This window comes from Pseudoliparis swirei, chromosome 8, assembly GCF_029220125.1.
Source record: "Pseudoliparis swirei isolate HS2019 ecotype Mariana Trench chromosome 8, NWPU_hadal_v1, whole genome shotgun sequence".
Taxonomy (NCBI): domain Eukaryota; kingdom Metazoa; phylum Chordata; class Actinopteri; order Perciformes; family Liparidae; genus Pseudoliparis; species Pseudoliparis swirei.
This window is the reverse complement of record NC_079395.1, coordinates 24,097,547-24,125,299: the sequence shown is the minus strand read 5'-3', so window position 1 is coordinate 24,125,299 and position 27,753 is coordinate 24,097,547. Positions and strand designations below refer to the sequence as shown.

General features: G+C 44.8%; 2 protein-coding genes across 3 annotated transcripts; one reads left to right on the top strand and one right to left on the bottom strand.

Moving 5' to 3' along the window:
• Positions 1 to 236: 236 nt before the first annotated feature.
• On the top strand, positions 237 to 11,968 carry blvra (biliverdin reductase A). 2 transcript variants are annotated; one of them, XM_056420823.1, is made up of 7 exons: positions 237 to 326; positions 1,734 to 1,984; positions 7,633 to 7,752; positions 9,843 to 9,940; positions 10,208 to 10,315; positions 10,480 to 10,648; positions 11,487 to 11,968. In XM_056420823.1, exons 2-7 carry the CDS (start codon positions 1,866 to 1,868, stop codon positions 11,746 to 11,748), a joined length of 876 nt encoding a protein of 291 aa, XP_056276798.1. In that variant the 5' UTR covers positions 237 to 326; positions 1,734 to 1,865; the 3' UTR covers positions 11,749 to 11,968. The 2 variants fall into 2 exon arrangements, with proteins under 2 accessions (XP_056276798.1, XP_056276797.1); XM_056420822.1 differs by lacking the exon at positions 237 to 326 and adding an exon at positions 961 to 1,423.
• Positions 11,964 to 16,739, bottom strand: LOC130197623 (zinc finger protein 398-like). Its single transcript, XM_056420375.1, has 3 exons — positions 16,644 to 16,739; positions 14,030 to 14,261; positions 11,964 to 13,289 (listed from the first exon to the last, which is right to left on the bottom strand). Exons 1-3 carry the CDS (start codon positions 16,737 to 16,739, stop codon positions 12,544 to 12,546), a joined length of 1,074 nt encoding a protein of 357 aa, XP_056276350.1. The 3' UTR covers positions 11,964 to 12,543.
• Between the last annotated feature and the right edge of the window lie 11,014 nt (positions 16,740 to 27,753).

Below are 27,753 nucleotides of genomic sequence, written 5' to 3'. Positions count from 1 at the left end.
CGCGGGTTCCTGGTGGTTTGGAAGAAGCAGAAGTTAAATGTTTATGGCTCCTGCTACAACGAACACATCCACATATTCATACACACGTATTCAGATCCAGTGTATGAACATCATGCACATCCTCTGGTAGTATCACCGGGGGCACCAGCTCAAACACACGGCCCCGCCCTTCTCCCAGGAGGCCGGTGTCACCCCTGCGCCACATCGAGCGCATCTCGTTGTGCGCATGCGTTGCCGAAGCACTCCTCTCCGGCTGCTGTTACAACCGGAGCCAGGGAGCGGCTGCACGTCTTCTTGAGAGCCGCGAGCGAGCTACTTCACACCGGGTAAGCGAGTAGCACCGGGTCCTGCGGCACGTCGGACCACAAAGGGCCCGGGAAGCTGCGGGCCCCGGGGGCCTTTGTTCACACCGGGCACGAGCTGTGACATCACACCCACGTGTGGAGACGAACCATGACAGCTTGTCATTGTCTGTGGCTCAGTCTGTTATTATGACTCTGTGTTGAGCCTTTCACTGGAGCTGGAGCTTCTCTTCCTAACTGTTGACCAGCTCCACAACTTCCCCCGGTGTCACGGGTTACCAGGCGACCGTGTTAACTGGAGACTTCTCAGCCCGACGCGTCCGCTGTTGTCAGGTTACGACGGCCGTCAGGATCGGGTAGACCCCGTATAGCTGCCCTCGTGAATGCCGCTCGGTTGAATGGTGTAAGACACCGTCAAACTCTATTCATACTAATATATAGGATACCAATAAAAACAGGCATTCACGGGGGCAGCTACGTTCTCTTCCTACTTTCAACTCCTGTCTAACTGCGACCACACCGGACGGGTTCGGTTCAAAGTCTCCGGTTAACACGGTTGCTTCTTAACCCGTGACACCGGTCCGGATATACGGGAAGGTCTTTATAGCCGAGCCGGTGTTACGGGCTAAGAAGCGACCGTGTTAACTGGAGACTTCGAGCGCACGGGTCCGTTGGCGTCGTGGTTCCAGTTGAACACAGGACGACCGCAGGGAGCTGCCCTCGTGACCGCCGCCATGTTCCATGTGTGTAGTATATATGAGAGGGGCTGACACTGTGACACGACTTAACCGAGCGGCATTCACGAGGACAGCTATGCACTGTCACTGTTGTAACAGGTAACACCTGCATCAGGCATCGCAGAGGTGCATTGTGTACATAGTGTAAACATTGTGTACATAGTGTGTCGTGTTGGAGCAGGTCAGGCGTGCATAGGACCAGAGCCCCTCGCCTCGAGGCGTTGCATCCACTGCAGCTGGCTGCTGGGAACGGGTCCTGAAGCCCTTTGTGCGTCCGGTTCTAACCGAAGCTCCCGTGCTGTCACATGAACATCTTCACATAAATCCCAACATGGCAACGTAACAACAGGAGCTTCCTCCCGACCCGCCGCCTTCCTCTGAAGTGTGTGTGCTCTCTTCTGTGAATTGTCCAGCGTCTCGAATACTATCTAATTACGTCATAAGAATAGAATAGAATATACACTTTTATTAATCCCCAAGGGGAAATTAGTTCTCTGCATTTAACCCATCCTAAGTTATTAAGGAGCAGTGGGCTGCGGAAGGCGCCGGAAGCAACTGGGGTTCAGTGCCTTGCTCAAGGACACTTGACTTGCAACTAATGGGAGGCGATCGAACCCACAACCCTGCGGTTGCAGGACGGCCCTCTTACCCCACTGAGCTAAAGCCGCCCCATCATGATCATTCTGTATCCCAGTGTTGACAGGTGAGGCCTTGGTGGTTGTTCCCGTGCTGGCTGTGCCCTCATCTACTGGGTGAGACGGTCAGTCCACAGGAGGGTTCCCGTGGTTACGTGTTTGACTGAACCCAGGCTCTGCTGTCCGGCGCCATGCTGGGCGCCGTGGTGGTGGGCGTGGGCGCGGCCGGCCGCTCGAGGATCAGAGACATGAGCGCTCCTCCAGCCGGCAGCCCGGCTCCCACGCTCCAGCTCAGAGGGTTCATCTCCAGGTGAGACCAGCAGCAGCAACACCTGGAGGCCCCGCAGAGGCCTGCAGCACTCATGGGAGTACTCATGGTATTACTCATGGGAGTACTCATGGTGTTACTCATGGGAGTACTCATGGGAGTACTCATGGTATTACTCATGGGAGTACTCATGGTATTACTCATGGGAGTACTCATGGTATTACTCATGGGAGTACTTATGGTGTTACTCATGGTGTTACTCATGGTATTACTCATGGTATTACTCATGGGAGTACTTATGGTGTTACTCATGGTGTTACTCATGGTATTACTCATGGTATTACTCATGGTGTTACTCATGGTATTACTCATGGTATTACTCATGGTATTACTCATGGTGTAACTCATGGTATTACTCATGGTGTTACTCATGGTATTACTCATGGTATTACTCATGGTGTTACTCATGGTATTACTCATGGTATTACTCATGGTATTACTCATGGTGTTACTCATGGTGTTACTCATGGTATTACTCATGGTGTTACTCATGGTATTACTCATGGTGTTACTCATGGTATTACTCATGGTATTACTCATGGTATTACTCATGGTATTACTCATGGTATTACTCATGGGAGTACTCATGGTATTACTCATGGGAGTACTTATGGTGTTACTCATGGTGTTACTCATGGGAGTACTTATGGTGTTACTCATGGTATTACTCATGGTATTACTCATGGTGTTACTCATGGGAGTACTCATGGTATTACTCATGGGAGTACTCATGGTATTACTCATGGGAGTACTTATGGTGTTACTCATGGTATTACTCATGGGAGTACTTATGGTTTTACTCGTGGTGTTACTCGTGGTATTACTCGTGGTATTACTCATGGTCAGGGCTCCAGACTAACTTTTTTAACTAGGAGCACAGTCGCTCCTAACTTAAAATGTTAGGGGTGCAAGCAGAAAATTTAGGGGCGCACTTTTTCCTGGGTCAAAATGGGTCTTGGGTGCACCTTCTATTCATGCAGTCGAGCTATTGAGTGCGTGATCAGCAGCTGGCCGCTCTGCCGTGATACGCGCACACAGGTGAGCACACCTCCTTGAAACATACTATTGAGAACATATTCGCTGACATGAACCTGATGAACACAGTTGTTTTTTGTTTTTTCAACGCAGACTTTTTTTTTGCCTTGAGCGCCGGGATTTGTCATAGGCGCTTGACGGCGCCCAAATTTTCTCTGCAGGAAAAACCCTGACACACTATAAATCGACTTGCAAAGTTTTCCCATCATTTTACTGTATTACTGATAAATAATTTGACAATATACAATCTTATGCCTGTTTGCCTTCATGAACTGCAAAACATTCACAACAGAGAACTCTTCAGAAGTTACTGTATTGAGTTTAAACATATTTGAAGAGAAAACATACCTTGAGCATGTGCATGTTGCACTTGATGTGGCCAATCAAAACATTTGTTGGTTTCTAGAGATGCACCGATCAGGTTTTTGGTGCCGATCACCGATCACTGAAATCAGTATCTGCCGATCACCGATAATACCGATCACCGATCACTGAAATCAGTATCTGCCGATCCGATAATACCAATCACCGATCACGGTGTTGATTGAAACATTCTATTTATTGTGTAGCATTATTGCCTAGGACTATGAGGAAATACATATAAAGCAACTCAAACATTAAAGAAATTACCGATTTCTTTAAACATTTAGAACTTTACTTGAAAAATTTCCTAATTGATACATTAAAATTGTTTGATTTATTTGTAGGGGATTTCAGATATGTATGGAACACATCTGCATCATTCATTTCCTGGAACTCTTGGGAAATCTATATACAGGACTTTTCTTAACATACAAAAGACTGACTAATTTTTATAAACTCTTCCTTGGTACAGTAAACATTTTAATGTTAGCATAATTTAAGCTAAATCTCAGAAAATATCTATAAAGATACATCAGTTCATTGTTTACTTTTCTATGTCCGTGTATGATTGATCGACATCTTATTTTGATAAACGGATGTTGTTTCACGTGGTTCTTTCAGCTAACCTTGCAAACCCGGATGTTGTCACTTAAATCCTTCCGCTAACGTTATCAAAACCTCGCGCCTCTCGCGCTCCAGATCGAATCGTTTACCGTGAACATCAGTCTATAGGGGCTCAGACATGTGAGAGTCGGCTGAGTTGACCCAGAGATTCAACTGGGGACGGGGACGGGACGCGGTGGTGAGGATCCCTCTGACCTCTCACTCTCGCCCTCGCCTCGCTGCGTCTCCGTTGCGTGCGCCTCTTTTTCACATTAGCCCCCTCTCACACACAGGCCAGTCTTCTTCTTCTTCGATTTTCGTCTCCTTTCTTCTTCTTCTGGAGTTAATGTCGGTTAGCAAACCAGTCATTCAGGCATTACCGCTAACTGTAGTGGGCTGAAGTGTAGAACAAGTTTGTAAACAACAAAAATATTTAATAACAAAAAAAAGAAATCTGCTAATTGCTGGGCGCATGCGAGTTGATGAAAAATTTACTCGCACTGTGTCTAATTTTAGGCGCAAAATGCGACCATTTGGTCGCAGTCTGGAGCCCTGATGGTATTACTCGTGGTATTACTCGTGGTAGTACTCGTGGTATTACTCGTGGTAGTACTCGTGGTAGTACTCGTGGTATTACTCGTGGTAGTACTCGTGGTAGTACTTGTGGTAGTACTCGTGGTATTACTCGTGGTAGTACTCGTGGTAGTACTCGTGGTATTACTTGTGGTATTACTCGTGGTATTACTCATGGTACTTTTGTAGTTCTACTTTCTTGAAGAAATGTATCTTTCTGTATTCTTGTTGTTCTGAGTTAGTTCTCTTAGTTGAAGTAACTTATTAGGGTCCTCTAAGACTTCGTCGAAGAGGAACCTATTGTTATTGAAAGGATTATTATTTTCTCTAGCGATCGTTGCCCTTTTGAGGCCTTTATCATATCCCAAACGTTGTCAAATTTGACATGCATATCAGGACTGGTGAAAATTTTGATATTTTACAGGTCTCGCATTTTAGTACAATACAATTGCTCTATAGCGCCCCCTTGCAGTAGAAAGGCTGCCATTTTTGAAAGCTATGACCGATTGTTCTGAAATTTGGTATACATGTTCACTTGGACCTGCTCTACAAATAAGTTAATGGTGGCCATCAAATGCGCCTACTTAGATTTTCCGCCATTTTGAATTTTGTAAAAAAATATTTTTTTCACTTTTTTCCAAAACGCTTTGTCGGATTCATCCGAAAATCTCTGGGGTCCATTATTGGTTCAATGTCATCATAATTACTGAAGATCTTGTTGATATCTTATTGCATTCAGTGAATATGGACCAATGAACATCCGAGGGGTGTGGCCTGATATTTGAAGACATCTAACTTCGAAATTAATTGGCCAATCCTCACCAAATTATTAGACTATGTTCACATGACATCCCTTAAAGTACCTAATATTTCATTGTTAAGGGCGCTAATCAATCTCAATAATATATATTTTTTTTTATGCATTATTTTCTCAATGGGGGGGGGTTAAACAGTTAACTCTAGAGTTTAAAAAACCCGATTCATTCAAACTAGGCCAGTATAGTCTTGAGACCTTTGTCTTCAAAAATCTTTGAAAGATTTTAAAAATATTAAAGTTTGTGCGTTCTCCGGACCGGCAAAGAAACGCCATTCGCCATTAACATGTAAGATGATGTAACTCGGCCATACACTATCCAATCTGCTCCATATTCCTCGTATGTCATCACATACTGACCGTGAAGACATCCATATGCTAATTTAAAATTCTAGTCATAGCGCCACCGATTGGCCAAAGCAAATCAGCCTAAAAAGCATGTTGCCCTTTTGAGGCCTTTATCATATTCCAAAAGTTGTCAAATTTGAGATGCATATCAGGCCTGGCGAAAATCCCGATATTTTCAAGGTTTCGCATTTTTGCATATAGACATTTTTCTCTAGCGCCCCCTTGAGGTAGAAAGCGAATAACTTTTTGCAACAATGACCGATTGACTTGAAATTTGGTATACAGGTTCACCTGGACCTGCTCTACAAAAAGGTTCATGGTGAAAATCAAATGCGTCTCACATTTTGAATTTTGTAAAAAAATATTTGTTTCACTTTTTTCCAAAACGCTTTGTCCGATTCATCCGAAAATTTCTGGGATCCATTATTGGTTCAATGTCATCATAACTACTGAAGATCTTGTTGATATCTCATTGCGTTCAGTGAATATAGACCAATGAACATTTAAAGGGTGTGGCCCAATATTTGAAGTCACACAACTTCTAAATTATTTGGTCTATCCTCACCAAATTGCTAGCCTATGTGCATATCGCATCCCTTAAACTACCTTATTTTTTTCAGAATATTTGAACATTAGGGGGCGCTGCAATAAATTCCTAAATATCGGCATTTTTTGCCTTTTTTAAGCCTTTTTTCATGTTTTGGGCAGTTGTTAAACTGTTAACTCCTCCTAGAGCTTACACCCGATTCATTCCAAACTTGGCCAGTATTGTCTTGAGACCTTTGTCATGCAAAATCTTTGAAATATTTCAAAAATATTAAACTGTGCGTTTGCCGGACCGGCAAAGAAACACCATTCGCCATGAAAATGTACGTTGTTGTAACTCGGCAATTCATTGTCTAAACTGCTCCATATTTCTCATACCTCATGACATACTGACCCTGAAGACATCCATATGCTAATTTTTGATTCTGGTCATATCGCCAACTAGTGGCACTAGGAAGTTACATGTTTTTTACTTTTATACACTGCTCCTCGCAGATTATTCAGATCCCTCTCAAAATATACCAGAATAGACCTAAGCCCTTGATGATGCTTCCCTGTGAAGCTCGTAGCGACACGTTGAATCACATTCACATGTAATTTACATGACAAGGTCTAGACTTCACATGGATACACATGATGCATGTATATGTTCAAATTGTCACAGCGCCCCCTGCTGGCAACCCTGGGCTTGCTCAAATCTGCTCCAAACTTCTCATACTTCGTAGAATTCACGGCCTGAGGATATCAACGAGCCTTTTTTCACTCAGAGTCAAAGCGCCACCGACTAGCAAAGTAAAATCAGTGTCGCGTGACGAACGGTCAAACGCCCGAACGCCGTGCATGCGCTCTCGGCCGAGGGGGCCGGCGTCCGGCCGGCACCCCCGACGTGCGAAGCAGGAAGAGGACCCGTTCATCGCTGCTTGCAGCTTTAATTGTAAGTCTCTTTGGATAAGAGTCTGCTAAAGGACATGACATGTAACGCACTAATGGGTCCATAATGCACACACACACACACACACACTGTTTAGCTGGATACCAGACTAGCGTGACAGAGACGCACCATGAGACTGTAGATCATGTGGTGCGGCCTTCATGACCTGCAGGCTGCTGGATGAGACGCTCTATTCATGTCCAGGTGTGTTTCCATCTTTGTAGTTCACAGTCCCAAAGAGTGTTAGAACTAGGACCTGAACACATGTTGAAGGTGGAGCTCTTCACCACATGTTTGTGAATGGGAGGAGCAGTTTAATGAAGTCAGATGCAGTGCACTGTCTCTGTACGCTCTGGGAAGACGTCTGGGGGCAGGAGCGTCCGGCGGCCCTCAGCTGACCAGTCCCTGTCTCCACAGGAGGAGCTTGGGCCCTCAGCAGGGCGTGAGTCGGCTCTCCCAGGAGGAGGCGCTGAGCAGAGAGGACATCGAGGTGGCGTTCATCTGCACGGAGAACGTGTTGCACAAGGACAGCGTCAGGTAAGTCGGCCAATAGTTTGGTGAAGGTCATCAGGTACAACACCTCTGGAGTTTATGATGTACATCATTCTCACAATGATCCTCCCATTCTGAGCCTTCGGATCCAGGGATGCACTGTGGCCAGCCCATATCCCACAATGCATTTCACACCAGAAACTATATATATATATATATATATATATACACATATATATATATGTCCACTTCCAGCCAAGCCGTTGCCCAAAATAAAATGTCTACCCTCAATAGGCAACGCCGGACGCACACCAACAGCTGTCTCCCCCTTCACCAGCTCAGTCAAGCACCATCTTGTGCAAAGGAACAGGAGAATCTTCAATCCCATCCCGCGACTGAGAACAACAGTCACCAATATACGACTCATAGGACCCTGGATCCCTCAAGATTTTTATCGGGACCTTCAGCTCACTTCCTAAAAGTGACACAAATCCACCTCGCATGAACGGAGCATAAGCTGCCACTGGTCACAAGAGAGAGACGGAAGCTCCTCAGCCATGCAGCAGTCTGTAACTGCAGCCGCCAGGCAGCAGGCCTCACATCCCGGAGCTTAGCCTGGAACAAAGTGCCTTCCAATGCCCTTCCTCTCAACAATAAACTCTGACAGCAGATCTAAAGCCTCCCACCTTCCTTGAAGGCGTCTCCTGCACAGTTGCCTCAGAACCATTTCCCCGCACACCCAGAACATTGCGACACTCTGAAACTGCTTCTATGAAGCAACACATACTCATCTGCTGACGCGGCGCATCAGCAGCAGTCACGCTCCTCCTCTCGATGTGATATACGCTGCAATACCATCTGGAGGGACATTCTAAACTCACACAGATGTTGAAACGCAGCTCCGTCGAGGGCAGTCAACCACCGCTTAGAGCGAGTGGATAGGCCTCTCACCAACTCCACATACGTCCGACCCACCTTCCTCTCCAAGGACCTGACGAGAGGCCTCTGGCTCCAGCTCACACACCTTGAGCGCTGCAGCCTTTATCTTAGCACAACTAGAGCTGTCCTCCAGACTCGAGGAGGAATACGCTTCCTGTGTTTCCCTGACGGGACACTGCAGCGTCAGAGCTCAGTCCTCATGGACCGGGCTCTAGCCTTAGCTACCCGTTCAGCAACAAACACGTGTCTGGATCCCTCTCATCGAATGGTGGCAAGTGTTGTCAGCCAAACCAAAGGAAACCAAAAGCAAAGGAACCGGCAGCAAGGTCCGACCGCCACTCCACCTGTGAGGAGAGAATTACCCACAATGCACCACACAAGCCCTCCTGCTCTCGGACCAGGTGCATCAGGCAATCACTCACCTTGGGACAAGGGCATGATTAGCCATTAGAGACGGGGACTGTCACATAATATATATTTATTTATTTATATATATATTTATATTTTATATATTATATATTTATTTAATATATATATTTATATAATATATATATTTATATATATATCTAAGTCTGTACTTGGTAATAATAAACGGCCTATGCTTCATGTGCTACATTCTCTCTCCTGACCACCAGGGGGAGACTCCTCTGGTTGTATGAAAGTCTATTCTTTTGTTAAAGCTGCATTCTCTGTCCTGACCACCAGGGGGCGACAACTCTAGATGTCTTGAAGTCTATTCTTCATGTAAACATTTTAACGTTAATGGTCATAATTATCTGAACATAGATGTGGGCTGGCTGAGCCGGGATCAAAGCGCCGGTCCTCTGCTTGAGGGAGGAGCATGCTGGCCCCGGAGCCCCAGTGGGGGCCGGTGGCTACAGCCAGTGAGGGAGGGGGAACCGTCAGAGCTCTTTGTTTCTAACAAGTAGTTTCATAACTGCTGCATTACTTTAATAAACAGTGTTGTGTTACATCACATTCATACATCCTGAATCCGGTCTTCTCCAGTTGATCATCCACCATGACACACAACGCTCAGGACAACTCGGACAGGAAACACTGCGTTTGGGGAGAATAAAGCCAACATGATTGATGAACAAAGGCCCGTGGAGCTGGGGCCGCACAGCGGGAGTCCTCATCAGCATCCAGCCCATCGGCAGCGTTTTGGTCACGTAAAGCCTCCTCTGTCTCAACAGGACGTTTCTGCAGGCAGGGAAACACGTGTGTGTGGAGTATCCCATGACCACCGACTACCAGGAGGCCGTGGAGCTCTGGGACCTGGCCCAGGTCAAAGGTGATGAGCGCCACCACGGCTGCAGGGACACGGGAGTCCGTTGGCCCGAGGGGGCGGAGCCAGGACGGCAAACAGCCCGGGCTCAGTGGAGCGAGAGCCCTCCGTAGGCTGCAGGGGTCAGGGGTCACGTGCAGGCTCAGCCCTGTGTGTGTGTGTGTGTGTGTGTGTGTGTGTGTGTGTGTGTGTGTGTGTGTGTGTGTGTGTGTGTGTGTGTGTGTGTGTGTGTGTGTGTGTGTGTGTGTGTGTGTGTGTGTGTGTGTGTGTCAGGAGTGGTCCTCCATGAGGAACACATCGAGCTGCTGTCAGAAGACTACAAGGAGCTGAAGCGAGCGGTGGAGGGTAAAGTCCTGCAGGAGGGAACGCTCCACTTCACAGGTGAGACTCACCTGGTTCAACATCTGGACTCAAGTCACGGTTTGATCACATGGTTTCAGGTGTGGTGTTTGACAGTGTCACGCTCCGACCAGGCCAACAGAAAGCTCTCCAAAGAACCACACTTCAAAGCCCTGTGTGTGTGTGTGTGTGTGTGTGTGTTGAAGGTGGAGCCCTGAAGCCTGGATTTGGCTTCCCGTCCTTCAGCGGCATCGCTCGCCTCACCTGGCTGGTGGAGTTGTTCGGTGAGCTGTCGGTTACCGTAGCAACCATGGAGGAAGACTCTGGGAGCAACTACAGCAAGTTGACTGCAAAGCTGCTGACGGCTGACAACAGGTGAGGGCCGACAGGTCTGGAAACCAGGTGGGGGTGCAGGTGGTGGTCCTCCAATGAAGATGCACATCCTTAAGAAATGTCGTCACCTTGTGGACTTCTAACAACTTGTTTTCAAAGCTCCTGGTCAGATCGGCCTAGAGGTTACAGACCGGGTCCCTTAAGAGTCCAGTAAGAGGGTTCAGTAAGGTCCCTTAAGAGTCCAGTAAGAGGGTCCAGTAAGGTCCCTTAAGAGTCCAGTAAGAGGGTCCAGTAAGGTCCCTTAAGAGTCCAGTAAGAGGGTCCAGTAAGGTCCCTTAAGAGTCCAGTAAGAGGGTCCCTTGAGGGTCCAGTAAGAGGGTCCAGTAAGGGTCCCTTAAGAGTCCAGTAAGAGGGTCCAGTAAGAGGGTCCAGTAAGGTCCCTTAAGAGTCCAGTAAGGTCCCTTAAGAGTCCAGTAAGAGGGTCCCTTGAGGGTCCAGTAAGAGGGTCCAGTAAGGGTCCCTTAAGAGTCCAGTAAGAGGGTCCCTTGAGGGTCCAGTAAGAGGGTCCAGTAAGGGTCCCTTAAGAGTCCAGTAAGAGGGTCCCTTGAGGGTCCAGTAAGGTCCCTTAAGAGTCCAGTAAGAGGGTCCAGTAAGGTCCCTTAAGAGTCCAGTAAGAGGGTCCAGTAAGGTCCCTGAAGAGTCCAGTAAGAGGGTCCCTTGAGGGTCCAGTAAGGGTCCCTTAAGAGGGTCCAGTAAGGGTCCCTTAAGAGTCCAGTAAGAGGGTCCAGTAAGGGTCCCTTAAGAGTCCAGTAAGAGGGCCCAGTAGAGGTCAGTAGAGGTCCAGGACTTGTTGATTCACTCCTTCCCCGTGTCGCTGCAGACCTCTGACGTGGGTGGAGGAGCGGGGGCCCGGCCTCCCCTGGGCCAAGAACATCAGCTTCACCTTTGACTGCTGCAGCCTGACCCGGATCCCCCCTGCAGCGGGGGGGGGGGGCGTGGGCCTCTTCATGCAGGACCTGGTCCTCTTCTCCGCCAAGCTGGCGGGCCAGGTGAGCAGCGACGCTCTGCAGAGGGAGAAGCTCCGGGTCCTGCACTGCCTGCTGCTGGCCCAGAGCATCCGGGACCACTGCCAGAGCAGCTAGAGGGCCCGGGGGCCTCCACGGACCAGCACCAGACACACCTCTATTCATATCTCTGTTCTAACGTGTGACTTACACTGTTCAGATAGTCATGTTGATGAAGTCATTCACCTGAAGCCTTGCACCAGTTAGTCACCGGTTCATGGATTACTTTATTCATATAATGACTGCTTCATAGTATTACTTTATTAATACTAACAATAAAGAAGGTGACTTGATGGTGTTTTATTGTAAAGTGACTCCTTTATTCAGAGGATCAGGAACATGACTCAGCGTTCTCTCTCCCACTGAGAGCTCATCATTCAACCTGACAGCTGCAGCTAGCGTCTCAGCTAGAGGAGCTAGAGGAGCTTTATAATTCTAAATGGAAACACGACTCCAAGGCGTTTTAGTAGCGGCTGCTTTTACAAACGGCGTCTGGTGTGACGGCGCCCTCAGAAGGACGGGTCCAGTAGAGCCTCCACCTCGCTCTCCTCTCGGCCGTCGGGTCCGGTGGTCGACTCAAAGTCCGCTGCACTTTAACGCTTGTTCTTCCAATGTGGATAGAGCTATGTTGTCGTATGACATGAGTGCTCCAGTCAAAACACACACACACACACTATATAAGATGAAACACCATGGCAACTAGGATGAATTTGCTTTACAGCCTGGCACTCTTCCTTGGGAATATATATATAATAAATATTATATATAATACATATATTAATATATAGTATTTATTATGTATATATATATTCTATTTAATTAACTGCTGCGGTCACTGTGGCTCTGAGGGTCACCGTGGGGTCATGGTGTTTCTCAGAAGGTCTTGGTCAGTCTCTCGCCCACAAAGTTCTCCCTGGTGTGGACCGTCAGGTGTTGGGTCAGATTCCCTTTCTGAGCAAAGCGTTCTCCACAGATGGGACAGCTGCAGGGTTTCTCCCTGGTGTGCACCGTCAGGTGCTGGGTCAGATTCCCCTTCTGGGTAAACCTCTTGCCGCACAGGGAGCAGCTGAAGGGTTTCTCCCCCGTGTGGCACCGCATGTGGGTCTGGAGGTGGTGCCGCTGGCCGAACCTCTTACCACACTGACAGCAGCTGAAGGACTTGGTGCCAGTGCACAGCCTCGTCTCAACAGCAGGAACGACTTCTTCCACAACACTTAAAGCAGTCGGAGGTTTCCTGATCGCCTTGCCATCACCACCATCCTCCTCCTCCTCCTCCTCGTCGTCGTCTCCAGTCACAGCAGCAGAACGCGGTGAGGTCCTGCCAGCAGGCCCAGACAGACATGTTAGACCAGGCTCTAAAGCCCGGTCTGCGTCTGCTTGTATCCGCTGAGCCGAGCTGCTGGATGGAGGCTCGGCTTCGCCCTCTTCCTCATTTTGTCTTTGAAGAGGCGAGAACAACGGAGGCTTCTCCTCCTTCTCACTCTTCACGAGGACAGGAGTGAAGTGGACCTCTAAGACCTGCTGGCCTCCAGCCTCCTGTTCCTCTTTGATGTGTGGCTCCTCGGGGTCCAGACTCCACTCCTGCTGCTCTTCTTTAATCAGCCAATGGAGCTGGACTTCTGCAGGAAACAGTTAACCCAAACTCCATTATTTATGACTTATAAATATGTCTTTGATGTACTCTAGTTTGAATCTTATTATTTATTATTGATGGTATTTACCAACTGTGTACTTTAAAAAAATAATCCTAACCCTAAAGTGGTAAAAGCATACATGTATCAGTTTTCAGATTAGAAGAGGACATTGGAAAAGGTTCAAGGTGTGTGTGTGTATATATGTATGTATGTATATATATATACACACAAACAATTCAAAACAAACAATTAAATTAAAGGATAATTAAAGAGCAGGGTTGTCATAGACTTAGCATAGTTTACGTGAATAATTAGAGTAAACTCAAGAACAGCTGGTGTGATGACGTCAAGTCAGCCGCTGTTCCAATCAGAAAGACGCCTAGCTCACGTGAAGTCATCGTTGACCACGTGTGCATGACGTCACAGCAAGCCGGACACACGTCTACCCGGCATGCATCGGTGAGCGGTCATCTTCACACCGCCGTGACGTCAGACCGACGCGTCCTCCAGCAGGACGGCGGTGTTCCCGCGTCACGCTGCCGTCGTAACCATGGCAACGACAGACTCACTCGCCTGGAAGTCGCTCACTAACCAGCACACCTGCAATAACGCACGCGCAGCCGCACACACGACTAGCCCGCCGGCCACTAACGCGCGACCGTCACATCACGTGACTCCCCGGAGCCCCGTCTCGAGACGCCCTCTCCCAGGGGCTGCGTACGCACCGTGCTCGGGGCGGGAGCCCGCGTGGAGGCGCGCGCGCTGGCGGCCCGCCATCTCCTCCTCATACTCGGTGAAGGAGGCCTCCAGGTGAGCCAGGAAGTCCTCCACCGCCGCGGCGACGCGAACAGCCTCACACTGCGGAGCCGGGACATGCTCCTCCTCCTCCTCCTCCGCTTCTTCTTCTTCTTCGGCTTGTTGCCGGATGTCATCCAACAAAAGACGCAATAGCGTCCCCTACTGGTCGGGGTGTGGACCACAGTGCTCTCCCCTGACGTGAAGACAGCCCTCTCCTCTCTCTCCTCTCCTCTCTCCTCTCCCCTCTCCTCTCTCCTCTCCCTCCTGTTTCCTTCACAGAGCAGAACCTCTCACGCTCCTTCCTTTACGATCCGGTGAAGTCATAATTATGACTGAATCCTTGGAGACGACGCTTGGAGCTCTGGAGGAATCGAGGCCCAAGGAGTCGCAGCTCAGACACGGTCAGAGTCAGTGTTTTGATAATGATTAACCCAAAACCACAGACCTTCAGACAGCTGTCTATGTGTAGCTTCGTCACAATGCCATCATGTCATGTGACTCCAGTCAGAGTGATGCATGTGACTGAACTCTGTCTGTGAGCTTGTAGTTAGTTCATAAGCAGACAGCCAGTCTGAGGCCGTCTGTGAGCTGTCTGTCAGTAATCCAGCTCCTGGTCTTTGATTTGGTGATTTTTTTCAACAAGATTTAAATAATTATAATAATAATAAATATGAGATCCCCATTTGTGACTCCTGCATCTGTGCTTTTTCAAATAATAGAATAAATACAATTGCAATCACTTTCAAGTAAACCAGATTGCTCCACCAGACAAGAAAAAAGCTCAATGTTGAGCTTTTGTTTTGAAGGGCAACAGCAGAAAAGCCCAACTCACGGAGGTAAGACCTGGCAAGTCGCCAAGAATCTCGGCTGTCGCGCATGCGCAGGCGTAACTTGTTAATGCCGTAAGGCATCTCAACATTTATTTATTGATGACTTAGTTTTATGTCTTTGTACTTTGACCTTGTGTAATATGTGGAGTTGTCAATAAAGGTATTTCTGCATTTCCCCTGCGCCTCACCTGTAGTGGTACGTTCCTCTTTCAGGGAGCACAGCTGACAACACGGCTGTCAGAGAACCCGTTTACAGGCGTTCATTAAAATCAGGCGGAGATCTTTTCTGACATCGATCGTCAGGAAGAAAACGTTTCAAAAGAGACTTTAGAAAATGTTCGAGAATGAGGAACAATGTGTTTCTGATTTTATTTTCATTTTATATTGGAGAGTGACAGCGAACGTCTCCGAGATCGACGTGTTGGCGACCGCTGCTCTAGGAGGTCCTACTTCTATTGTTGCCGATGTGTCTTAATTGTTACGCCGACCGAAAGGAGTCTCTTTCAAAGAAAGAATTGAATCGCTGCTGTTGCCCTGAGCACCGGCCATCTCGACTGAATACGCCTCTGTCGAAGCTGTATGACGTACTGAGACGCTTTTACGTCGATTACTGATGACAAGACCTGGAGGGGCGAGTCCTCCCGGAAGCCATAGAGAATGCATTGAGAGCTCTGTTTTGTGAAAAAAATGGGTTTAACATTGGAGTCAATGGGAGAGGTCTGGGGCGATTTTCATTTCGCCCAAAGTCGCCCCAGAAGGGGCGGGGCCATTTGAAGCACGACTTTAGGCTGACTGAATGACTGTTACCTGATTGGACAATGACATACAGAGGCAGAGCAGACGTCTAGTGGTAGAATGCGACTTTTTTCTTTTCCCCCTATGCAGTGCGTCGCCCCAATCGCCCCTATGGACAAGCCGCCCCTGGTCACGACATATAAACAAACCCACAGCAGCAGACGTCATGGACCTGATTAACGGGGACATGTAGTTACACCGTTCCTCCACTGGGTGGTGGCATTGTTCTTCTCAACACAGAACAAATAGTATTACACAGATTTGAGAAGGTTTTCATTTCTCTCGGTTCGTTGATGCGTGCTCGGTGCATCTCGTGCCCGGCGTGTGAAGCTCTGCGCTGGTGTTCCAGCTTCCTGAAGCCCAATGTTCTCTCATCACTGACTCTGCTTTCTCCCCGGAGTCCTTTTGACTTCACGTCTCATGGGGTCATCGGACCCTATGAGACGACATAGATCCTATCTGCCTGATGGATCATCGAGGTCTGGGTCGTGGAGTTCCTGCTCCTGACTACCCACTGTCCTGTTGAGACTCCGCCCACTGTTGAGACTCCGCCCACTCCTCCTCCCCACCGCCATCTGCCTGATGGATCGTGGAGGTCTCCATCGTGGAATATGCCTACTATGAACTATTCATACACTCTGTCATATAAATTGAATGTATTTTAACTCTAAATCTGTCCTTCTGGTCACATGACATCTATTGTTCTGTCCATCCTGGAGAGGGATCCTCCTCTGTTCTCTCCTGAAGGTTTCTTCCTTTTTTCCCCCCTGAAGGGTTATTTGGGAGTTGTTCCTGGTCCGATGTGAGGTCAATGGTCAGGGATGTCTATGTGTACAGATTGTAAAGCACTCTGAGGGGACTTTGTAATTTGTGAGAATGGGCTATACACATAAACTGAATTGAATTGAATCTCCACCGTGTCGGGCTTGTTCAGCTCCAGGTGGTTCAGCTGCTCAGACTCGTCCCCGGCCCCTGAGGCTGAGGCCGTGTGGACGGGTCCTCTGAGGTGCATCAGCCTCCACCACAGACCTCCATGTGACCTCTGAGGGCTCCTCTGAGCGATGACTCGATGCAGTCACCAAACATCACACGACAGACTGCAGAGCGAAGTTAAAATGTGAGGACAAGAAATGTCCCATGGAATATGAACTGAACATGACTGATAACACACGAAGTGTCAGTTAGTAAAGCTTTACACATATCTGATATGATATACTTTTAGAATTCCTCCTATGTGTTTGGTCAGATTTAAGTTGTTCACGGTGAATCCTGTATGGAAATGTAGAGTTGCTGTAATTACCTGTGTGCGGAGAAAGGTGGTCACATGGGTGTTGTTGTTGTACATGTGGCCACACCCAACTGTGACATCACAGGGCGTGAGCAGAGCGAGCACTGTTGTGTTCACTTTATGTTGTAGAGCCCATTATCACAGATTACAAATGATCCTCAGAGGGCTTTACAGTCTGTACACATAGACATCCCTGACCTTTGACCTTTGACCTCACATCAGATCAGGAACAACTCCCAAGCGGAATAAATAAAGAAACCTTCAAGAGACAAACAGGAGGATCAGATGACCAATATATGTCATGTGACCAGATGAACAATAGATGTCATGTGACTAGATGAACAATAGATGTCATGTGATCAGATGACCAATATATGTCATGTGACCAGATGAACAATATATGTCATGTGACCAGGTGAACAATAGATGTCATGTGACTAGATGAACAATATATGTCATGTGACCAGATGAACAATAGATGTCATGTGACCAGATGAACAATAGATGTCATGTGACTAGATGAACAATATATGTCATGTGACCAGATGGACAATAGATGTCATGTGACCAGATGAACAATAGATGTCATGTGACTAGATGAACAATAGATGTCATGTGACTAGATGAACAATAGATGTCATGTGACTAGATGAACAATAGATGTCATGTGACCAGATGAACAATAGATGTCATGTGACCAGATGAACAATAGATGTCATGTGACTAGATGAACAATAGATGTCATGTGACTAGATGAACAATAGATGTCATGTGACCAGATGAACAATAGATGTCATGTGACCAGAAGAACAATAGATGTCATGTGACCAGATGAACAATAGATGTCATGTGACTAGATGAACAATAGATGTCATGTGACCAGATGAACAATAGATGTCATGTGACTAGATGAACAATAGATGTCATGTGACTAGATGAACAATATATGTCATGTGACCAGATGAACAATAGATGTCATGTGACTAGATGAACAATAGATGTCATGTGACTAGATGAACAATAGATGTCATGTGACCAGATGAACAATAGATGTCATGTGACTAGATGAACAATAGATGTCATGTGACCAGATGAACAATAGATGTCATGTGACCAGAAGAACAATAGATGTCATGTGACCAGATGAACAATAGATGTCATGTGACTAGATGAACAATAGATGTCATGTGACCAGGTGAACAATAGATGTCATGTGACCAGATGAACACTAGATGTCATGTGACATGAACAATAGATGTCATGTGACTAGATGAACAATAGATGTCATGTGACCAGGTGAACAATAGATGTCATGTGACCAGATGAAAACTAGATGTCATGTGACCAGATGAACAATAGATGTCATGTGACCAGGTGAACAATAGATGTCATGTGACCAGATGAACAATAGATGTCATGTGACAGATGAACAATAGATGTCATGTGACCAGATGAACAATAGATGTCATGTGACCAGATGAACAATAGATGTCATGTGACCAGATGAACAATATATGTCATGTGACCAGATGAACAATAGATGTCATGTGACTAGATGAACAATAGATGTCATGTGACCAGATGAACAATAGATGTCATGTGACTAGATGAACAATAGATGACATGTGACCAGATGAACAATAGATGTCATGTGACCAGGTGAACAATAGATGTCATGTGACAGATGAACAATAGATGACATGTGACCAGATGAACAATAGATGTCATGTGACCAGGTGAACAATAGATGTCATGTGACCAGGTGAACAATAGATGTCATGTGACCAGATGAACAATATATGTCATGTGACCAGATGAACAATAGATGTCATGTGACCAGATGAACAATAGATGTCATGTGACTAGATGAACAATAGATGTCATGTGACCAGATGAACAATAGATGTCATGTGACTAGATGAACAATAGATGTCATGTGACCAGATGAACAATAGATGTCATGTGACTAGATGAACAATAGATGTCATGTGACCAGATGAACAATAGATGTCATGTGACCAGATGAACAATATATGTCATGTGACTAGATGAACAATAGATGTCATGTGACCAGATGAACAATAGATGTCATGTGACCAGATGAACAATAGATGTCATGTGACCAGATGAACAATAGATGTCATGTGACTAGATGAACAATAGATGTCATGTGACCAGATGAACAATAGATGTCATGTGACCAGATGAACAATAGATGTCATGTGACCAGATGAACAATAGATGTCATGTGACTAGATGAACAATAGATGTCATGTGACCAGATGAACAATAGATGTCATGTGACAAGATGAACAATAGATGTCATGTGACCAGATGAACAATAGATGTCATGTGACCAGATGAACAATAGATGTCATGTGACCAGATGAACAATATATGTCATGTGACCAGATGAACAATAGATGTCATGTGACCAGATGAACAATAGATGTCATGTGACCAGATGAACAATAGATGTCATGTGACCAGATGAACAATAGATGTCATGTGACCAGATGAACAATATATGTCATGTGACCAGATGAACAATAGATGTCATGTGACCAGATGAACAATAGATGTCATGTGACCAGATGAACAATAGATGTCATGTGACCAGATGAACAATAGATGTCATGTGACCAGATGAACAATAGATGTCATGTGACCAGATGAACAATAGATGTCATGTGACCAGATGAACAATAGATGTCATGTGACCAGATGAACAATAGATGTCATGTGACCAGATGAACAATAGATGTCATGTGACCAGATGAACAATAGATGTCATGTGACCAGATGATCAATAGATGTCATGTGACCAGATGGACAATAGATGTCATGTGACCAGATGAACAATAGATGTCATGTGACCAGATGAACAATAGATGTCATGTGACCAGATGAACAATAGATGTCATGTGACTAGATGAACAATAGATGTCATGTGACCAGATGAACAATAGATGTCATGTGACCAGATGAACAATAGATGTCATGTGACCAGATGAACAATAGATGTCATGTGACCAGATGAACAATAGATGTCATGTGACCAGATGAACAATAGATGTCATGTGACCAGATGAACAATAGATGTCATGTGACAGATGAACAATAGATGTCATGTGACTAGATGAACAATAGATGTCATGTGACTAGATGAACAATAGATGTCATGTGACCAGATGAACAATAGATGTCATGTGACCAGATGAACAATAGATGTCATGTGACCAGATGAACAATAGATGTCATGTGACTAGATGAACAATAGATGTCATGTGACCAGATGAACAATAGATGTCATGTGACCAGATGAACAATAGATGTCATGTGACCAGATGAACAATAGATGTCATGTGACCAGATGAACACTAGATGTCATGTGACAGATGAACAATAGATGTCATGTGACTAGATGAACAATAGATGTCATGTGACTAGATGAACAATAGATGTCATGTGACTAGATGAACAATAGATGTCATGTGACCAGATGAACAATAGATGTCATGTGACTAGATGAACAATAGATGTCATGTGACTAGATGAACAATAGATGTCATGTGACTAGATGAACAATAGATGTCATGTGACCAGATGAACAATAGATGTCATGTGACCAGATGAACAATAGATGTCATGTGACTAGATGAACAATAGATGTCATGTGACTAGATGAACAATAGATGTCATGTGACCAGATGAACAATAGATGTCATGTGACTAGATGAACAATAGATGTCATGTGACCAGATGAACAATAGATGTCATGTGACCAGATGAACAATAGATGTCATGTGACTAGATGAACAATAGATGTCATGTGACCAGATGAACAATAGATGTCATGTGACCAGATGAACAATAGATGTCATGTGACCAGATGAACAATAGATGTCATGTGACCAGATGAACAATAGATGTCATGTGACTAGATGAACAATAGATGTCATGTGACCAGATGAACAATAGATGTCATGTGACCAGATGAACAATAGATGTCATGTGACCAGATGAACAATAGATGTCATGTGACCAGATGAACAATAGATGTCATGTGACCAGATGAACAATAGATGTCATGTGACCAGATGAACAATAGATGTCATGTGACCAGATGAACAATAGATGTCATGTGACCAGATGAACAATAGATGTCATGTGACCAGATGAACAATAGATGTCATGTGACCAGATGAACAATAGATGTCATGTGACCAGATGAACAATAGATGTCATGTGACCAGATGAACAATAGATGTCATGTGACCAGATGAACAATAGATGTCATGAGACCAGATGAACAATAGATGTCATGTGACCAGATGAACAATAGATGTCATGTGACCAGATGAACAATAGATGTCATGTGACCAGATGAACAATAGATGTCATGTGACCAGATGAACAATAGATGTCATGTGACCAGATGAACAATAGATGTCATGTGACCAGATGAACAATAGATGTCATGTGACCAGATGAACAATAGATGTCATGTGACCAGATGAACAATAGATGTCATGTGACCAGATGAACAATAGATGTCATGTGACCAGATGAACAATAGATGTCATGTGACCAGATGAACAATAGATGTCATGTGACCAGATGAACAATAGATGTCATGTGACCAGATGAACAATAGATGTCATGTGACCAGATGAACAATAGATGTCATGTGACCAGATGAACAATAGATGTCATGTGACCAGATGAACAATAGATGTCATGTGACCAGATGAACAATAGATGTCATGTGACCAGATGAACAATAGATGTCATGTGACCAGATGAACAATAGATGTCATGTGACCAGATGAACAATAGATGTCATGTGACCAGATGAACAATAGATGTCATGTGACTAGATGAACAATAGATGTCATGTGACCAGATGAACAATAGATGTCATGTGACCAGATGAACAATAGATGTCATGTGACTAGATGAACAATAGATGTCATGTGACCAGATGAACAATAGATGTCATGTGACCAGATGAACAATAGATGACATGTGACCAGATGAACAATAGATGTCATGTGACCAGGTGAACAATAGATGTCATGTGACCAGATGAACAATAGATGTCATGTGACCAGATGAACAATAGATGTCATGTGACCAGATGAACAATAGATGTCATGTGACCAGGTGAACAATAGATGTCATGTGACCAGATGAACAATAGATGTCATGTGACCAGATGAACAATAGATGTCATGTGACCAGATGAACAATAGATGTCATGTGACCAGATGAACAATAGATGTCATGTGACCAGATGAACAATAGATGTCATGTGACCAGATGAACAATAGATGTCATGTGACCAGATGAACAATAGATGTCATGTGACTAGATGAACAATAGATGTCATGTGACCAGATGAACAATAGATGTCATGTGACCAGATGAACAATAGATGTCATGTGACCAGATGAACAATAGATGTCATGTGACCAGATGAACAATAGATGTCATGTGACCAGATGAACAATAGATGTCATGTGACCAGATGAACAATAGATGTCATGTGACCAGATGAACAATAGATGTCATGTGACCAGATGAACAATAGATGTCATGTGACCAGATGAACAATAGATGTCATGTGACCAGATGAACAATAGATGTCATGTGACCAGATGAACAATAGATGTCATGTGACCAGATGAACAATAGATGTCATGTGACCAGATGAACAATAGATGTCATGTGACCAGATGACAATAGATGTCATGTGACCAGATGAACAATAGATGTCATGTGACCAGATGAACAATAGATGTCATGTGACCAGCTGAACAATAGATGTCATGTGACCAGATGAACAATAGATGTCATGTGACCAGATGAACAATAGATGTCATGTGACCAGATGAACAATAGATGTCATGTGACCAGATGAACAATAGATGTCATATGACCAGATGAACAATAGATGTCATGTGACCAGATGAACAATAGATGTCATGTGACAGATGAACAATAGATGTCATGTGACCAGATGAACAATAGATGTCATGTGACCAGATGAACAATAGATGTCATGTGACTAGATGAACAATAGATGTCATGTGACCAGATGAACAATAGATGTCATGTGAGATGAACAATAGATGTCATGTGACCAGATGAACAATAGATGTCATGTGACTAGATGAACAATAGATGTCATGTGACCAGATGAACAATAGATGTCATGTGACCAGATGAACAATAGATGTCATGTGACCAGATGAACAATAGATGTCATGTGACCAGATGAACAATAGATGTCATGTGACCAGATGAACAATAGATGTCATGTGACCAGATGAACAATAGATGTCATGTGACCAGATGAACAATAGATGTCATGTGACCAGATGTGAACAATAGATGTCATGTGACCTGATGAACAATAGATGTCATGTGACCAGATGAACAATAGATGTCATGTGACAGATGAACAATAGATGTCATGTGACCAGATGAACAATAGATGTCATGTGACCAGGTGAACAATAGATGTCATGTGACCAGATGAACAATAGATGTCATGTGACCAGATGGACAATAGATGTCATGTGACCAGATGAACAATAGATGTCATGTGACTAGATGAACAATAGATGTCATGTGACCAGATGAACAATAGATGTCATGTGACTAGATGAACAATAGATGTCATGTGACCAGATGAACAATAGATGTCATGTGACCAGATGAACAATAGATGTCATGTGACCAGATGAACAATAGATGTCATGTGACCAGATGAACAATAGATGTCATGTGACCAGATGAACAATAGATGTCATGTGACTAGATGAACAATAGATGTCATGTGACCAGATGAACAATAGATGTCATGTGACCAGATGGACAATAGATGTCATGTGACCAGATGAACAATAGATGTCATGTGACCAGATGAACAATAGATGTCATGTGACCAGATGGACAATAGATGTCATGTGACCAGGTGAACAATAGATGTCATGTGACTAGATGAACAATAGATGTCATGTGACCAGATGGACAATAGATGTCATGTGACCAGATGAACAATAGATGTCATGTGACTAGATGAACAATAGATGTCATGTGACCAGATGAACAATAGATGTCATGTAACTAGATGAACAATAGATGTCATGTGACAGATGAACAATAGATGTCATGTGACTAGATGAACAATAGATGTCATGTGACTAGATGAACAATAGATGTCATGTGACCAGATGAACAATAGATGTCATGTGACCAGATGGACAATAGATGTCATGTGACCAGGTGAACAATAGATGTCATGTGACTAGATGAACAATAGATGTCATGTGACCAGATGAACAATAGATGTCATGTGACTAGATGAACAATAGATGTCATGTGACCAGATGAACAATAGATGTCATGTGACCAGATGATCAATAGATGTCATGTGACTAGATGAACAATAGATGTCATGTGACTAGGTGAACAATAGATGTCATGTGACCAGATGAACAATAGATGTCATGTGACCAGGTGAACAATAGATGTCATGTGACCAGATAAACAATAGATGTCATGTGACCAGATGAACAATAGATGTCATGTGACCAGGTGAACAATAGATGTCATGTGACCAGATAAACAATAGATGTCATGTGACCAGATGAACAATAGATGTCATGTGACCAGATGAACAATAGATGTCATGTGACCAGATGAACAATAGAGGTCATGTGACCAGATGAACAATAGATGTCATGTGACTAGATGAACAATAGATGTCATGTGACCAGATGAACAATAGATGTCATGTGACCAGAAGAACAATATATGTCATGTGACTAGATGAACAATAGATGTCATGTGACCAGATGAACAATAGATGTCATGTGACCAGGTGAACAATAGATGTCATGTGACCAGGTGAACAATAGATGTCATGTGACCAGATGAACAATAGATGTCATGTGACCAGATGAACAATAGATGTCATGTGACCAGATGAACAATAGATGTCATGTGACCAGATGAACAATAGATGTCATGTGACTAGATGAACAATAGATGTCATGTGACCAGATGAACAATAGATGGCATGTGACCAGAAGAACAATATATGTCATGTGACCAGATGAACAATAGATGTCATGTGACCAGGTGAACAATAGATGTCATGTGACTAGATGAACAATAGATGTCATGTGACCAGGTGAACAATATATGTCATGTGACTAGATGAACAATAGACATCATGTGACCAGAGGAACAATAGATGTCATGTGACTAGATGAACAATAGATGTCATGTGACTAGATGAACAATAGATGTCATGTGACCAGATGAACAATAGATGTCATGTGACTAGATGAACAATAGATGTCATGTGACCAGGTGAACAATAGATGTCATGTGACTAGATGAACAATAGACATCATGTGACCAGAGGAACAATAGATGTCATGTGACTAGATGAACAATAGATGTCATGTGACCAGATGAACAATAGATGTCATGTGACCAGATGAACAATAGATGTCATGTGACCAGATGAACAATAGATGTCATGTGACCAGGTGAACAATAGATGTCATGTGACTAGATGAACAATAGATGTCATGTGACCAGATGAACAATAGATGTCATGTGACCAGATGAACAATAGATGTCATGTGACTAGATGAACAATAGATGTCATGTGACTAGATGAACAATAGATGTCATGTGACCAGATGAACAATAGATGTCATGTGACCAGATGAACAATAGATGTCATGTGACCAGATGAACAATAGATGTCATGTGACCAGATGAACAATAGATGTCATGTGACTAGATGAACAATAGATGTCATGTGACCAGATGAACAATAGATGTCATGTGACCAGATGAACAATAGATGTCATGTGACCAGATGAACAATAGATGTCATGTGACCAGGTGAACAATAGATGTCATGTGACCAGATGAACAATAGATGTCATGTGACCAGATGAACAATAGATGTCATGTGACTAGATGAACAATAGATGTCATGTGACCAGATGAACAATAGATGTCATGTGACCAGGTGAACAATAGATGTCATGTGACTAGATGAACAATAGATGTCATGTGACCAGATGAACAATAGATGTCATGTGACCAGATGAACAATAGATGTCATGTGACTAGATGAACAATAGATGTCATGTGACCAGATGAACAATAGATGTCATGTGACCAGATGAACAATATATGTCATGTGACCAGGTGAACAATAGATGTCATGTGACCAGATGAACAATAGATGTCATGTGACCAGGTGAACAATAGATGTCATGTGACTAGATGAACAATAGATGTCATGTGACCAGATGAACAATAGATGTCATGTGACCAGATGAACAATAGATGTCATGTGACCAGATGAACACTAGATGTCATGTGACCAGATGAACAATAGATGTCATGTGACCAGATGAACAATAGATGTCATGTGACCAGATGAACAATAGATGTCATGTGACCAGATGAACAATAGATGTCATGTGACTAGATGAACAATAGATGTCATGTGACCAGATGAACAATAGATGTCATGTGACCAGATGAACAATAGATGTCATGTGACCAGATGAACAATAGATGTCATGTGACCAGGTGAACAATAGATGTCATGTGACCAGATGAACAATAGATGTCATGTGACCAGGTGAACAATAGATGTCATGTGACCAGATGAACAATAGATGTCATGTGACCAGATGAACAATAGATGTCATGTGACCAGATGAACAATAGATGTCATGTGACCAGATGAACAATAGATGTCATGTGACCAGATCAGAATCAGAATCAGAATCAGAATCAGAAACAGGTTTATTGCCAAAGAATGAATGTTTTCACAAACAAACGAGGAATTTTTTTTGGTGGAAGGTGCAACATTTGGACATGACAAACAACAATCAACGCAAGGAGGGAGGAGGAGGCGAGGAAGAGGGAGGAGGAGGAAGAGGAAGGAGGCGGGAAGAAGGAGGAGAGGAAGGTGGAAGAAGAGGTGGTAGTCCTGGGGTGACAGTCAGTCAGTCCCGGGGTCCATTGATGAGCCGACCGCCGGAAAAAACTTTTGGTGTGGCGGGAGGTCGTGGTCATGATGGACGCAGCCTCCCCCGAGGGAGGGACTCGAACAGGGAGTGTCCAGGGTGGGAGGGTCGGCGACAATCTTTCTGGCCCGCTTCAGTGACCTGGAAGTGAACAGGACCTGGAGGAAGGCAGATTGCAACCGATAACCCTCTCGGCCGAGCGGATGATGCTCTGCAGCCTGCGCTTGCCTTTGGCTGTGGCTGCAGGGTGCCAGACGGTGATGGAGGAGCAGATGATGGACTCAACGATGGCCGTAGAACTGTACCATCATCTTCCTGGCAGGTTGAATTTCCTCAGCTGCCTCAGGAAGAACATCCTCTGCTGGGCCTTCTTGGAGATGGAGCCGATGTTCAGCTCCCACTTGAGGTCCTGGGAGATGATGGAGCCCAGGAAGCGGTAGGACTCCACAGCGTCGACGGGAGTCACACAGGATGAGAGGGGCGGGTGGGGCTGCATTCCTCCTGAAATCCACAACCATCTCCACTGTCTTCAGAGCGTTGAGCTCCAGGTTGTTCTGGCTGCACCAGGTCACCAGGTGGTCAGTCTCCCACCTGTAGGCGGTCTCGTCCCGCCAGAGATGAGTCCAATGAGGGTGGTGTCATCCATGAACTTTAGGAGCTTG

Excerpts from the sequence above, each read along its gene's own strand:
- LOC130197623 (XM_056420375.1), bottom strand. The coding sequence starts at position 16,739 with ATGCACCTCAGAGGACCCGTCCACACGGCCTCAGCCTCAGGGGCCGGG. Across the intron at positions 14,262-16,643 it reads AGCTGAACAAGCCCGACACG|GGGACGCTATTGCGTCTTTT; the intron begins GTGGAGATTCAA and ends CCCGACCAGTAG. Across the intron at positions 13,290-14,029 it reads GGGCTCCCGCCCCGAGCACG|AAGTCCAGCTCCATTGGCTG; the intron begins GTGCGTACGCAG and ends TGTTTCCTGCAG.
- blvra (XM_056420823.1), top strand. The coding sequence starts at position 1,866 with ATGCTGGGCGCCGTGGTGGTGGGCGTGGGCGCGGCCGGCCGCTCGAGG. Across the intron at positions 1,985-7,632 it reads CTCAGAGGGTTCATCTCCAG|GAGGAGCTTGGGCCCTCAGC; the intron begins GTGAGACCAGCA and ends CTGTCTCCACAG. Across the intron at positions 10,649-11,486 it reads CTGCTGACGGCTGACAACAG|ACCTCTGACGTGGGTGGAGG; the intron begins GTGAGGGCCGAC and ends GTGTCGCTGCAG.